This window comes from Vombatus ursinus, unplaced genomic scaffold (genome assembly GCF_900497805.2).
Source record: "Vombatus ursinus unplaced genomic scaffold, bare-nosed wombat genome assembly UNPS02004457.1, whole genome shotgun sequence".
Taxonomy (NCBI): Eukaryota; Metazoa; Chordata; class Mammalia; order Diprotodontia; family Vombatidae; genus Vombatus; species Vombatus ursinus.
In genome coordinates, this window is record NW_020944235.1 from 435,341 (window position 1) to 450,031 (window position 14,691).

Here is a 14,691-nt window from a genome sequence, read left to right on the forward strand (position 1 = left end):
TGTGACCCATGTAGCACTTCTATGACACCCTTATGAACTTAGGTAATAGTATTATTATCATCTGTATTTGTGTCTAATGATCTCAAATAAATTTGTAAGCTCTATGAAAAGAGAAGCGTGCCTTTTCTAAACTTCGTATCACCTCCGATACCCAGCACAGTATTTTGTACGCAGTAAACAGTTAACGTACATTGACTGATTAAATGAATAAATGAATGACACTCTTGGGACCAAATATAAATTAAGTCACTGCCTAGGAGGTAACATGGGATAGTGAAAAGAATGTTGCTTTTTGAGTCAGAGGATCAGGGTTTGAATCTCCACTCTGCTATTTATTATTTGTGTGACCTTGCAGAAGTCATTGACCTTCAGAACTCTATTTTCTGGGTTTCTATGGTTCTCAAAGCAATTGGCCTAATATTTATTATTATTGTACTATTTAATTGCTGGGATTTTTTTGGAGGGGAGGAGAGGAGACATATTTGTTTTGGCATGTGTTACGTATGTTTCACAAACTGCAAAGCATAAAATGTTAATTAAGAAATGAGAAGCATATTATTAAACACACACATTATATGTATATATATATATATGTATATATATATATATGGTTTGGTACTATGAAATACTAATTTTAATAAGAACTGATAACAGTACTTAATAGTTGTATACTTCCCCACATAAGCACACAATATGCTCGATTCTCCTAGAGCCCAACCATTCCAACAACATGTTAGGTGTCTTTGAAAACTGCATTCCCTTACCTAACTTATTAGAATACTGAGGGTTGCTGCTTTACCATACAGAACGGTAGCTTGGAGACCTGGAAGATTCACTAGAACTCCACAAAATCATTTTGGCTTTGGAAAACCTGATTCTATCTATTCATCAGCTGTAGGCTAGTATTACTCGTAGATCCTATTAAAAATGGGGAAACCAATTCTGAGAGGTTAACGAATTATAGATTCTCTGCTAAAGGGTTTCACATAGGCTTTTCTGCTCTTCTTCAAGACAATCTCTTGATGCTGTTTTTTTCTTTAATTATCTTATCTTTGTCACTATTATTATTTTTTTTTACTTTCAAGAATAGTACTATTGATAAAGTGTATTTTTAGAGCAATATTCCTCATGTTCATTGTGAAAAAGATACGCTTGTTCAACCTTTCTGAAACAGGATGCTTAGAAGATTTTCTTCCCTGGATCATTCATGCTGTTCATGATGCTTTGCTTATAAAAAAGGGTAAGAAATGATAAAAAAAAAAAGCTGTCAATGGCTCAAAAGTCATTAGAAAAAACACATCACTTCCCCTGCACAGACACACAGCCATTGCAGCATAGATGTGTCCAAAGCAAAAGGGCCCACACAAGTCTGTTTCTTGAGTGAAGTTATTATTAAATTTTTAAAAAAATCTCATCTCAGAATCACAGGTAATAATGATGCAAACCATGCTAGGAAATGACATCGAATGTCAATGTCAGTGCCCCAAATAAACAACTCTTGAAGTTGCAAGATGAAAAAGAAATCACTCTCGGCCTCTTATCTACATTAGGGATGCTCAGCATAGCCAGCAGCCTTGTCACATTGTCTTAGAGGACAAATTGCTGAAGAGAAAGATAAAATTGGTTGAATACAAATAAGCGGAATTCACCGAAATTAGCATCAAGTTTATAGATGTTGACACACACTGAGCCCAGACACAAACAGAAATATCCGAGGGAGTAAGTCACAGCAAACATATTCGGCAGGATCCATGCCCAGATCAGATATTCCTTTTGGCAGTGGGTTCAAAGTGTCCAAGAGGAGTTGGGGAAGATCCAGAAAAGCAAGATGATGGAAATGTGGGTGATGTGAACCTCTGGACAAAAGGTGATTTGTGTGTTTGTATGTACAAAGTAATATTTTACATAGCAACGTGTAAACATGAGGAGGGATCAGAGGCTAGATGTAATTTTATTCATTGCTAAAGGCCTCAAGGTAAGAGTGCCACCATATGCAATCCAAAGAGCCATTAACCAAGGCCATTTCCTTGGCAGCCAAAGAAATATCTTTTAGTGTTTAAATGCAACAGGACCATTGAATGTCAGCCTGCTGTGGTCTCTTTTATCTTATGAAGCTTGGTATATTCTTCTGTCATCAACGTTCAGAATCAGAGATTGTAAAGAGCATCTGGTTTTGTTTGTTTCTCAGAATTCTCAAGTGAGTTCTTGGAATTCTTCTGTATTTTGCTTTCCATTGCTATTTTATCACCAATTGGTTGAAGATGAATTTCTCATCTGCTATCTTTTCCTCTCTTGACTTTGCTTTAATATATGGTTGTCCTCAAGATGAGGTTCACTTTGAGTTGTTTTTCACTGGGTTCTGATGACATGCTGTCACCAACAATTATTCTAGGCATCCTATTTGGAAAGGAAGCAAGTAAAAAAAGGGGATGTGGGGGGGGACGGGAAGATCACAGGCTTGGGGAGTGAGAGACCTGCCATGGAGTCCCAGCTCAGCCAGGGGCTGTCTAGGGGAGAATGGGTTTGCATTCAATGTTTATTAAATACTCAGTACCTGCAGAAAACTACACTGAGGGTACTGCAAAGCTCAAATGAGGCAGCTCCTGATCTGGGGAAATCTATAGTCTAGTAGGAGCATAGGGTACAAACACACAGTAACTATAACACAAATACAGGATAAAAGCAACAAAGAAATGTAAAACAAAGAGCAGGGTGAGGTCCAAGGAATGGGGGAAGATCATTATTGACTGGGCCGGATTAGGGAAGGTTTCACAAAGGAGGTAGCATCTGAATTGAGTTTTAAAGGATAGGTAGTCTGGATAAGATTCAAAAATTGAAGAATGTGTTTGGGGGGGATGGGGCAATGGGAGGGCATACGAAGCATAGGTAACTGCATGAGGAGAGATGTGGAGGCAGGAGAACAGAGGGTGTATTTAGAAACGGTGAGTAGTCCTATTTTGCTGAAGCATAGACTATACGAAGAATATGACATAAATTTGTAAAGGTCAATTGGTACCAGATTTTGCCTGGCCATTAATGCCAGACAAAGAAATCTGTATTTCATTTGGTAAGCACTAGGGATCCAGTGAAAACACTTGAATAGCAGAGTGACATGACTATATATCCAGGCATAAGGAAGATGATTGTGACAGCAATATGAGGACTAAATTAGTGGTAGGCAAGAGTAAAGGCTACAAGACCTGTTAGAAGGCTACTGGAGTGTTCTAGAACATCAGGAATGAGGGTCTGTATTAGGACAGCAGTAGCAGAAATAGAGAAGAGATGATGCAATTCAAGAGATATTCTAGAAGTAGAGTTAATATGACTCACTAATCACTTGGATATGAGAGATGAGAGAAGAACCTCAGAAAGACAATGCCCAGGTTTCGAACATGAGAGGTGGGTCAATAATGATGCTGAATGTAGAAATAGCGAGGTTGGAAATCGGCTGAATTTCAGAAGAGAGACAAGGAGCTCAGTTTTGGACATATTGGAAGTCAGGTGCCAGTGAGCCAATTTTCTTGAAAGGCCTTGTAGGCAGGCAGAGATGTGGATCTGAAGCTGTGAGAGATGTCATGTAGGAGTTCTAGATTGGGAAGACCTACCAAGATGTAGCAATTGTAGCCATGGGAGCAAATGAGATCGCCCAAGGAGAAGGTCAAGATCGAAGAAGCAGTAGCACTGTGGAGACTCTTGTGGGGCCCAGCTGAAGAAAAGTATGCCTTTTGGGGGTAGGCCTCCTCCCTCTTCAGTAGCTTAGAAACTCATCAAGTCCTGGGATATGCATCCTTTCTCCTTGTCCCCAGGAACTGAACTCCCAGAAAGCTGCCCTGCTTGGATTCAACTCCATCAGTATCAAGTTACCAAGAAAAGCTTATCACCAGACTGCATCAGCTTTGGTTCTCACATATCATCAGTGCCCTCAGTAGCCTCTCCCTCTCTGACTGGAGGGCAGGAAGGTACAGCACAAACTTCCTCCTCACCTTCCTTTTGAGGATCCTCCATTAGAGTATAAGCTCCTCCTTGAGGGCAAGAAGTGTCTTTCTTATTCTTATTTGTATCCCCAGTGCTTAGCACAGTGTCTGGCACATAGTAGGTCCTTAACAAATGTTTATTGAATTAAAATTGAATGGAAGTGAAAGTCTACATTCACTCCAACCATCACTACTTACTCCTATCACTTGCTCCAAGGAGAAAATATGCTCGTTCCTGATCTCCATGAGTGGTAGCATTGTCACTTTGGCCACCTTCAACTTGAAAGCCAAGTTGGGGGGATGGGGAAGAGAAAGCGAGTTGAGGCAACTTCCTTTGCAACATTTTAAAATGAGACATATGGTACAAAAATTTATTTACCTTAGTTTAGGGCCAAATGCCTTTTGCAGAGGTGTAAATTATATTATCTTTGAAGTGTTGGTTCTCAAAGACATTTCTTTTAGAATATTAAAAGAACAATTTACATTTTAATGCAGTTATAAAAATCCCTTTCAGAGCAACAATGGTGATTGATGGTGAACTAAGTGCGATCCACACTAGCCAGAGTGAGTCACTAAGTCGATAAACATTTATTAAGCACCTACTATGTGACAGGCACTGTGCTAAGAAGTGTCTGGCAGGAGCAAGCCCTTATATTTGTAATCTTCTTTCATTTCTTCCTTTGAGATCTGCCTGTTCTTATCCTCTGACCACTTATCTACCGAGTAATGTCTCTTAGTCTTATCTATTTGCATGGATTCTTTATAGACCATGGGTCTGAGAAATTCGTTATGAAGACTTTTTCATAATTGTTTATCTTCTGAGTCTAAGTTTTTTTATTTGGTTGTGAACTTGGAAAAAAAAATGGGCCAGCTGCTTGCAAACACCTTGGGTTGAAGTGGTACTGGCTTTGAAAGACACGCAGGGTGTTTTTCTGCTAATAAATTGTTGGAGAATACGTCAATGAAGAGAAAATGCTGTGATCTTCTCTGGTGAGCAATCCAATAACATCTAGGGGCACAGGTTTTGCTCAGTAAACCAGGTGTTCTGCCTCACTGTCATGGACTTGCTGATGGAGTATTTTCTGAGGCTCCCTCTGGTAAGTTCTTTTCAAGTTAACTCAAACCTGGCCAGAGGTTTAGGTGTCATTGTGGGTGACCTGTTCTAGGTTATTATCCTCGATTTTCAAGAACGGGAGAGTCAACCACAAAAAGGCAAGAGATGGTAGGAGCACAGTACTCTAGTCTATGATGTATAGTAACAGGAAATGTCAGCAGGAAATAACAGCCCAAGAGAAGGCCTATGTACTTCAAAGTACAAATAAATAGAAAACAAAATAAGGGAAAACGTTTCAATGTCCAAGAGGCCTGAGACCAGCTAAATTGCTCGAGTACTACATCTTTGACACTGAGTGTATTCACAGTAAATGGAGCTATTTTATATCAATACACACAGGACGTAAAACTCACTGTGCTCTCAGGAAATGGACCCAGTAACTCCAGAAGATGTGTCAACTCAACTTCCCACCAAGGAATGCCATCCCCTTTTATACACAGAAGATAACTGTCTCATGTGGGCAGTGGGTTTACCTAAGATTCCTCATGGAAATTTGGAATGGTCATGGCAAGGAATCACTCTTTTGAAAAAGGTCCTCATTTATCTCCTCCCTCGGCTCTGCCCCCCCTGACAAAAATAACTTGACTCTAGTTTACACTGGCAAGGAATTATTAGAAAAGCTGGATATGTTTCATAATTGCTACTATTAACAAAGACCAATTCCAGAGTTTTCTTCTTGGACTCATTAAATTTAGTTAGCTTGTAACCAAATCAACTTAAACAGGTAAGTTACTATATGCTAATTTTTTAGCCTATGATCTGATGCTAGTATGGAAAGCAGAATACATCATTTTGAATGAAATGCTCCTTTTTTTTTCTCCTCCTGAGACTCATTCCTACGTAAATGGCATAGAGCTTTTTGGGCATTTGATGTATCGGATATTTTCCATGACTTCTTTAGATGATGCCTAAGGTCCCTTCCAGCTCCAGACCAGATAAAGCAGGCTTCTGGAGAGTCACTCTTGCATGGCGGCTGGTTTTTCACAGTGTGACTAAATGGCAGCTCAAAGAGCTAAGAGGAATCATTGCTGCATCCGTGTCTATAAAAGTTATCATTCCCATAACCTCCACACATCACAGTCCAACGTAATCCAGGTTGTGCTGCGTGGGCTTCTTTATTGATTTACTGGAAGTAAACACACAGGGTTCCCTAAATCAACCTTCCAGGCCATTAAGGGTTGGTTAAAAACACAACACACATAAGTCAGGGGATTTGGAAAGAGGTAAAAAGCTGTCCGGACAGATCAGTTCAGTTAAATTTTGTTTTGACGTTAGGCGCTGCATGAAGAATCATGTGTGACAGCACGGGCCCAAATTTATGTGAGGAAATGCTTTGTTTCAAAAGTTTAGGATAAATACCTAAACATTCCTGATTTCCTTCTGAAATCTAGAAAGCCCGAAATTTACAACTGATTCATCAGAATGGCCATGTATGTAGATTTGTTTTTAAATTCTCCAAATATTTGCTACTGTACCCTTCATCTAGTTAGCAAATACCGATGCCATATTTATCAACTTTTAAAAAGTTGATTGCCATTCCTGGGGTGCTCCAGAACTCTGAAGGCATGATCGCCATCTGTTGTGACAATGAGGATTTCTCAGCTCTGGGTGCTCACAAGCCTTCTGGCTGTGGACTGTTAGCCATCTGCCATGCTGCCATGGTCTATTAACATGCCATGGGACTCAGTGGAATGTCAGGCCACACCTGGGAAATGCAATCTGGGAACAGGTGTTATTCCTCCGTGACGAGAACCATAGCATTCAGTAACACCGACATTATGAAAAGGCAAGAGTAGCTGGGGTTTGGGAGTCTCGTCACAAGGGTATGGATTATGATCAGCACTGTCCACATTGCCTGAAAAACCAGCCTTACAAATGATGTTTGTGCCTCAAGCTATGGAGGTTGATAGTTCTACTTTCCATTCAAACTGAAATAGAATTAGCAAGGGCTAAAAGTCCGCGTGAGTATTTCTAGTTTTATGGATACAATCAATTAGATTTTTGGTAGGATAGAAGTCTTTTTCTTTATCAAATGACTCACTCTAATTTTGTGGCTATATTTAGTACTAACACAATAATAACTACCACTGGTTAAGTGGATAGCAGGCCTGTGTTGGAATCAGGAAGATGGGTTCAAATCCTGCCACTGCCACATACTTGCTGAGTGATCATGGAAAAGTCACTTAAATTTAAGAATGCTGATCAACCACAATTCTAGAGTAGCCATAGTAAAGAACCTCCTCCCAGGAAGGCACAATGAGACACATGTTTTAGACACAGCTAATGTGGGAATCTGTTTTTGCTTGACTGTGCATATTTCTTATAATGGTTTTGTTTTTCTTTCTTTTTTTTCCAGCACGAGAAAATGTAATAAATAAATGTTTGTTAATTAAGAAATTAAATTAAGCTAAAAAGCTTGAAAAGAAAAATGAATAGTAGCTTAACTTCTTGTTATCCTAAGGAACTTTCTAAGACTATGATAAGTTGCAGATGAGTTTCCAAAAGGCATCGGTAGCAGGATTTTCCACACTGGGAATTCACTATTCTGATGAAGTCTCTGATTCAGATCAAATATTTATTGAAGGGCTACTATGTGTTAAAACTAAAATTTCCATACAGTGTTCTGGGCAAACATATTCCATATAGTTTCCTAAAAATCTAGGGCAATGTTTTGACCAGAGAAATTACATGTGACTGCACACTCCTAGTACTCTCTGAAAGTCAAGCTGTACTAAATGAAATATTATATTTAACTAATAGAGTCATCAAATACTGTATAACTGAAAACATACCCCCCCCCCAAATGTCTACTTGGCAAAACTTTCTCTCCCTCTCTACCCAGAGAGGAGAGGTGATACTGAGAAGCTAAGAGACAGAACACTGCAATGCCCAATTTCCCTCCCCTTAGTGAGGGGGCATTAAAGTATCTCTCCCCCACTACCCCTGCCCTTTAAACCCTGTCATTTCCCCTCTCTGCAGCCATACAACCAACCAACACAGAAGTCCCTGTGGCCACCAGCAACATTCTTTGATCAGAAAAAAGATTCCTTGGGATGAACTTAACTCCCCCATGAAAATTTTGGTGCTTGAAGGTCCCATTTTTACCTTGTTACCTAAAGGATTTTGCCTTTATTATGGCAATATGTCACTAGGCCTAGCTACTCAACATTCCCACTTCCCTCCATCTTCCCCATGTCCAGTGTCTTCTGTTCCCAAAGGATCCCCAAAAATATTCTCCACCAAGGACTTCCATGCTGAAGCTTTGGAAAATCTGACTTTTCCATATCACACAGTGCAAACATAACACAAAAACCACATCCTGATCTTTCAGTCAAAAGCTAAGTGCTCAGCACTTTGTAGATGCATGAATTATGAAGTACTTGGGACAGAATGGGGCTTTTCTCTGTATGTAACTGTGGCGCTTAAAAGCACTTTCCAGGACACCATCTGATGGGAAGACTGAGGCTGGCACCTGGAGAAGATTAATGGTCATCAATACTTTGAAAGTAATCATGTGGTTTCCTTAACCTGAGGAATCTTATGAAGAAACCACTACTGCTAAAGACTAGAAATGGTCCCATTTAGTGGACATGCATGTGTCGAAATTCAAAATGCTGCTTAAGGACACTTGCATATTGGCTCATGTAATCAAAAGAGAGGGCTTCTCCAGTTATCTCAATATCATTGTCCTTCTTCGCTGGTGAACAGAGACTCCAATTCTGGGCAAGCAACCTCTGCCTAGGGTTGCTTTATTCATAAGCAGTCTCAGAGTGTTGTGAGCCCCCCTGCTGGCAACTGGAGGTCACTTCAGATTTTGAGTTTATTTACTTGGTAAAAAAAATTGATTAGCCAAACTGTGAATTTCTTAGGGGGAAACAGGAGAGACAATAGGAGATTTTATGATAGGAAGTGCTACACTAACATCTTTTCAATTAAAATACTGAATCAATCATGTTATTTGCTACTATTCCAAAATACTAGAATGTTTGGTTTCTACCTCTTTTTACCACTTCTAGCCACCACTTTAGTTCAGGCCCAAATTCACCTCTTACCTGGACTCTAGCAATGGCCTTCTAATCTATCTCCTTGCTTTGTCTCTCACCACTACAATCCATCTTCCACACAACTGTCAAAGTCATTTTCCCAAAGGGAAGGTGTGACCCTGTGACTCCCCTACTCAGTAAACTACAGTGGCTCTCTATTGCACAATAACAGACAAACAATTTCTGTTTAAGTCAAGACTTCATAGAGCTTCCTGGGATATTTCTTATTGGAAAAGAAACTCATATATAACTAAGGTCTAGGAATTGTCCATTATGTATCGTATGCTCTTTACTTCTCATTGCAGCAAGACACAATCTTGAACCACAGATGCCCACGTAAGCATTGTAAACATGAATAATTCATGAGTATCAGCAAAAACTATGATTTTGCCTGTACTCAGATTCTGAATTCCATCGGGGTGTTATCATGGAGTTGCAGGTTAGGTTGTGGGAAAGTGGGAAAAGACCCCAAGCAGCCAATTGCTGTCTTATTTTAATGCTTTTGGCACAGTGTGTTTCTGCTCAATGACCACATCCATTTTTTTTGGAATGTAGCAGTGGAAAAAAGTTATTATATAAAGAAAAGAGAGCAGCTCTATTGGGGAATATACTTTTTTGGATCCCACTGCTTTTTATGGCTAATTTGGGTTTTATGTAAAGCCCTTATACATCTCTACACATTCTTTCTGGAATGTTAGATAAGCAAGCCTCATATGATTCTTACATATGCTTCTCTTAGGAGAGAGCTACCCTTCGCTCTACCCTTAGCTCTGCGGGAGTGTGTACCCTTAGGTATGAGTTCTCACGTTTTTTGGTTAAAATAGTAAGGATATGTGCATGGAACTCTGCCTTGTTTTTGTCTAGTCAGGATAGACTATACACTGCATTCACATTCAGGTAAACACCCTCAGGGGCACACTTCTGGGAAGGGGCACCAGTGGGGAGAGAGACTTGCCTAAAAGTAAATGCTAGAGCGCATGAATTTGGCAAGTGTGGAAATCTTGGCTGTCCCTCCTGAAGCCACAACTATGTGGGAATCAGACCCTTCCTGAGGGTACCCTCAACCTTGAGGCGAGGGATTTCTGGTAATAAACATGTTATCACTGACATCCATATGGTCTCTGGACTATGATTTCTGGAACCCTGGATCTGGCCAAGCATGGAACTTTGAAAGCTGACAGTGGCAAAGCCATCATGGAATGCTACACTCTTCATGCAATGAGAAAGAAAATGTACACCAATTTATACTAGGTAGCATGTATAAAATGGGCCAACCTGCCATTTTTGACCATGTCTGTCTGTCCTCTTGTTACTGTACAGATGTGGGAGTGTTAGCTCTGGTGAATGTTTATGGGCTTCCTGGCCTTTGTGCATTGGAAGTGTACTCTGATCTATCTTCTTTGGTTGATGAAATTCATACTGGTAATAAAAAGCTGACTTGGAACTCCCAATTTTTATTTCCAGTTGTACTACTAAAACATTTTCTAAGGATCTTAGCAAAATTGCTGATCTTTCTCTTAGGAAATGGACACATTCATATTGATTTTCTCCACTCAAAGAATAGCTGACCTATGCTTTCATGTTCCCCACTTTACTTCCATACAGTTAAACAGATATCTTGGAACTCTATGGGGGCACCATTTCTATCACTGCTCGTACAAACCCCCAAACCCTTCCCTATTACATGAGTCATAACTTTTCTCTAAATGTCAAGAAAGAAGGGTTAGGAATGGACTCAAATATGTTCATAGGAAAATTGAAAGCTAATAAAATTTTCAGAAACCTTCATCACATCAGCAATTTTGCCTAGTCTAATTGTGTTGTTTTCATACCCAAAATGGATCTTTTGGTATCTAGTTAATAATATATTTTCTAAATAATCCAGCATTAACTTCAAAAGTGGCTTGGAGACAGGGAGGATACATTTGATTATGTAAAGGTAGCATAGTATATGACATACACTTAGTTGAAAAGTCTTTTTCCCCCCATTCCTGTGCAAAGTAGCATTACGATAGGGTGTCTCCTAAACTCTACAATTATACATGAGGGGATAACTTAGATCAGGACAAAGTCCATAGACAACAAAAGCTTCCAGGTACTGGGAAAAATGAACAAATAAAGGGATCTCAGGCAGAAACCACTCGAGATAGACAAAAGGCTAATGTTTCCAGAACCGATCTAATATAGGTAAAGGGATATGAAAAATAAACTAATTTGTCAGAACTCAATTGAGCGGATGGTGTTATCTTACACGAATCATCAAGATTAAATATTTCCCATCCCGGAGGTATTTTGGTATCCCTGGCACTAATCTACTTCTATTTATCAGTCCAAGAGAGCAGGCTTTACTTGGGTAGGTCAAACTACTGGACCTTGGGAGGAATAGGCGATGTCATGAGGCCTCTTGAAAGCAATTGTACTCATTACTTCAAGAGAGTCTTATATGTCAGGAATCAGTCTGCAATTTTCTGAGAGGCCTTTGTGGATATTGATTTAGTTGAAAATGTTAGTTTGTTCGCACCTCAGAACAGATCCCTAATGATTTTTCTTAGGTCCTGAATCAGAAATGACCTGTAAGTAAAATGTCTGACTTAGTATGGGGAGTCCAGTAAAACTTAATTAACTGAGAATTCAGTAATTCCACATTTTGATCTTTTGGAAAAAGGCTCTTCTGAAATCTAATTTTGCTTAGCAAGCCCTTTCTTTTTAAATGAATCATGTCATATTACAGAAATGTTCTAAAGGGAATACTTTAAAATACTTAAGAAGACAAAGCCCCCTCACATACATCAAGAGCATTCATCAAAATAATAATATACAATTAGGGTACTACTGACCCACTGTTCTGTAACAGTATTAATAATGACCAACATTTATATAGCACTTACTATGTGCCAGGCACTGTGCTAAGTGCCTTACAATTATTATCTCATTTGATCCTCCCCCAACAACCCTGGGAAGTAGATGCTATTATTTTCATGCCCATTTTACAGATGAGGAAACCAAGGCAAATAGAGGTTAAGTGACTTGCCCAGGGTCACGTAGCTATTCAGTGAAGCTAGATATGAACTCATATCTTCCTGACTCTGGCCTGACACTCTATCCCGTGTGCTACTTAGCTGCCCAGTAGAATCCATTTATTCACTCTTTCTTGAGCCCTCCTGTAACTAATAACATACATCTCCAAGTAACTAGTTAGAGGTTTAGACACACAATCTGTCTATGAAAGAGTGAAATTGGCTAGACTAAATGGGTATCAAAACTTCGCTTCATTAACCAGATAGTCTACTCAACTGAGCTAACTAGTTACAGAGAACAGAGACCAGAGACCTTTTAAAAGGCTCCCTGGGACAGCTAGGCAGCACAATGGATAGTGCAGTGGCCCCGAATTCAGGAGGACCTGAGTTCAAATCCAGATTCAAACACTTGACACTTAACTAGCTGTGTGACTCTGGGCAAGTCACTCAACCCCGATTGCCCCGAAAAAAAAAAAAGGCTCCCTAAGAGCTACTATGAAGCTATAGGTTACATGAAAGAAAGGATATGACTAGCCTAGTTTGAGTTGTGGTTTATACTTGAAAGTAATCAAACTGTATTGCTTTACAAACTTTCTGTCATTTGAAATTGTTACTTATTTAGATGGGTGCCTACCGTCATTAATCAACATTTGATTTCACTGAACTCAGCCTATTATAAACAGCAGCTCTGCTTGGAGCGAGATTCAAGCAATAAAGTTCAAAGTAATCTGGACTGTAGATCAAAGCATCCTTTTGAAGAGTCATTCTCGGGCTTTTTGACCCGGGGCCTGACTTACATGTGGGTAAAGTAGGTAGCTATCTCTATTGTACAGGATGAGAGATGTTGGGAACCCCAAAAAGTATTGACCTAAATTCCATCATTAAATTATCTATTTCTTCCACTAATAAGTTATCCTTTTGAAATACAAATAACCTTGGCAGGAAGTCATTACAACAAATATAGTGAATATTTCTCATTTACTAATTCTTTCCCATACCTGAGCAGAAGTCCAGATATCCACAGCTGTCTCCTGAATAACTGGAGTACGTGGTCGAGCAGACGGCATCAAATGCTTTTCAAGAAAAACAATGGAAAAGTATATTTTGTTGTTAGTTAACAGTAAAGACTACCAGCAATGGCTTAGAACAAATGTATCTCAATAAATGTGTATTTGCAATACACACATACATTAGTAACACTTCCCAATGACTTTTATTACTTTGCATTGTGTCCAGAACAGTTATTCCATCACTTTTATCTTTGATCGCTATTGGGCTATGATGACAATGGTCATTTTCAGGATCAGCAAACTCAGCAGGCAAAGGAGCTCTACATGATATTTGGCTGTGGACATTCCCCTTCTAAAGGGAAGTCATGTGGCCTAAGGGATAAGGAACTAGGCTTGAAGCCAAGAACACCTGGTTGTAAGGTGGTTGTAAGGCATTGGTAGAGCGGGTGTCCCTCATGAGTTCCCTAAGCCAATGAAACCCCAGGTCGGATCCATATCTGGAGGCTGCCCTAATGATGCAGATTTTATGGGGATGGCATCATTTCAGAGAACAAGAGCACTGCCCAGGGAAGGCAAGGTGTCAAACTGTAGAGCTCTTGTCAGAGAGCAATGTGAAAACACTGGCTCCTTATTAGATATGAGAATACCAAAAGCCAACTTTGTCTTAAATTTCTCCTTGACCTCGCCTTCCTCAGACCATTTCAGTGGGCCAAAGACCCAGCACATACTTCATCCTGTCCTGCCTTCTACTTTCATCTCCCCAGAATCAAATGGACTAAGGGACTAATAGGATTTCTTCCCGTGAGATACTAAGGAGTGCTAGCATCATCGAATTTCTTCATACCAAAGACAATTATACAAAGCACACCCTCATGTAAAGTCATTAATTGATGCTACGATGTCATAAATGGGTTCTATGGGTTGAATGATGTCACAGTGGGCCTTCCAGACTTTACAATGAAGCTTGGTTATAATCTATTAACGATCCCATCATTTCTTGTGAAATGTCACCCGGTAGAGTCATATCACTCATTTAGTCTCTTATCCATATAGACAATGTCATGCTATAAGTAATGAAATGGCACAAAATATGGGCCCACGTGAAATTTGAGGGCCTTTCCAAGCATGAAATGAGATGTAGGGCTTTAGAATCTCACATGCAAATTCACCAAAGGTTTCTAGGAAGTAAAAACAAACAAACAAACAAACAAACAAAAGTTTTCAGAATTTTTTGCTTTCTTACCAGAGGGTAAGTCCGGATAGTAATTATATTTGGATCCTTTAAAGCAGGGTCAGTCAACCCGAGCTCAATTGCAGCCTTTTGGAGGGGGAAAATAGGAAAAAAAATACATACTGTTTAGTTACATGCTAAAAACAAAACAACAACAACAAACCATTTAAAATACTAATAAAAGGAAAAAGTAGACTAATCTGAACCCATAAGCAGATAATTGCATGGTATCATTTACGCCTTTTTCAATTACTTCCACCTGAGTCTAATTTCAGTTTTATATTTCCCTCTTTTTTACTTCT

General features: G+C 39.5%; 1 protein-coding gene across 1 annotated transcript in view; it reads right to left on the minus strand.

The window, feature by feature from the left end:
* The window catches only part of LOC114023953 (protocadherin-11 X-linked-like), a 312,903-nt gene extending 298,426 nt beyond the window's left edge, over nt 1-14,477 (minus strand). The window contains exons 1-2 of the mRNA XM_027836741.1: nt 14,402-14,477; nt 13,147-13,221 (exon numbers count right to left, since the gene is read on the minus strand). Of these exons, the coding sequence (XP_027692542.1) occupies nt 13,147-13,215 (69 nt within the window). The 5' untranslated portion in view covers nt 13,216-13,221; nt 14,402-14,477. The remainder of the gene's footprint in view (nt 1-13,146; nt 13,222-14,401) is intronic.
* Nucleotides 14,478-14,691: the final 214 nt, after the last annotated feature.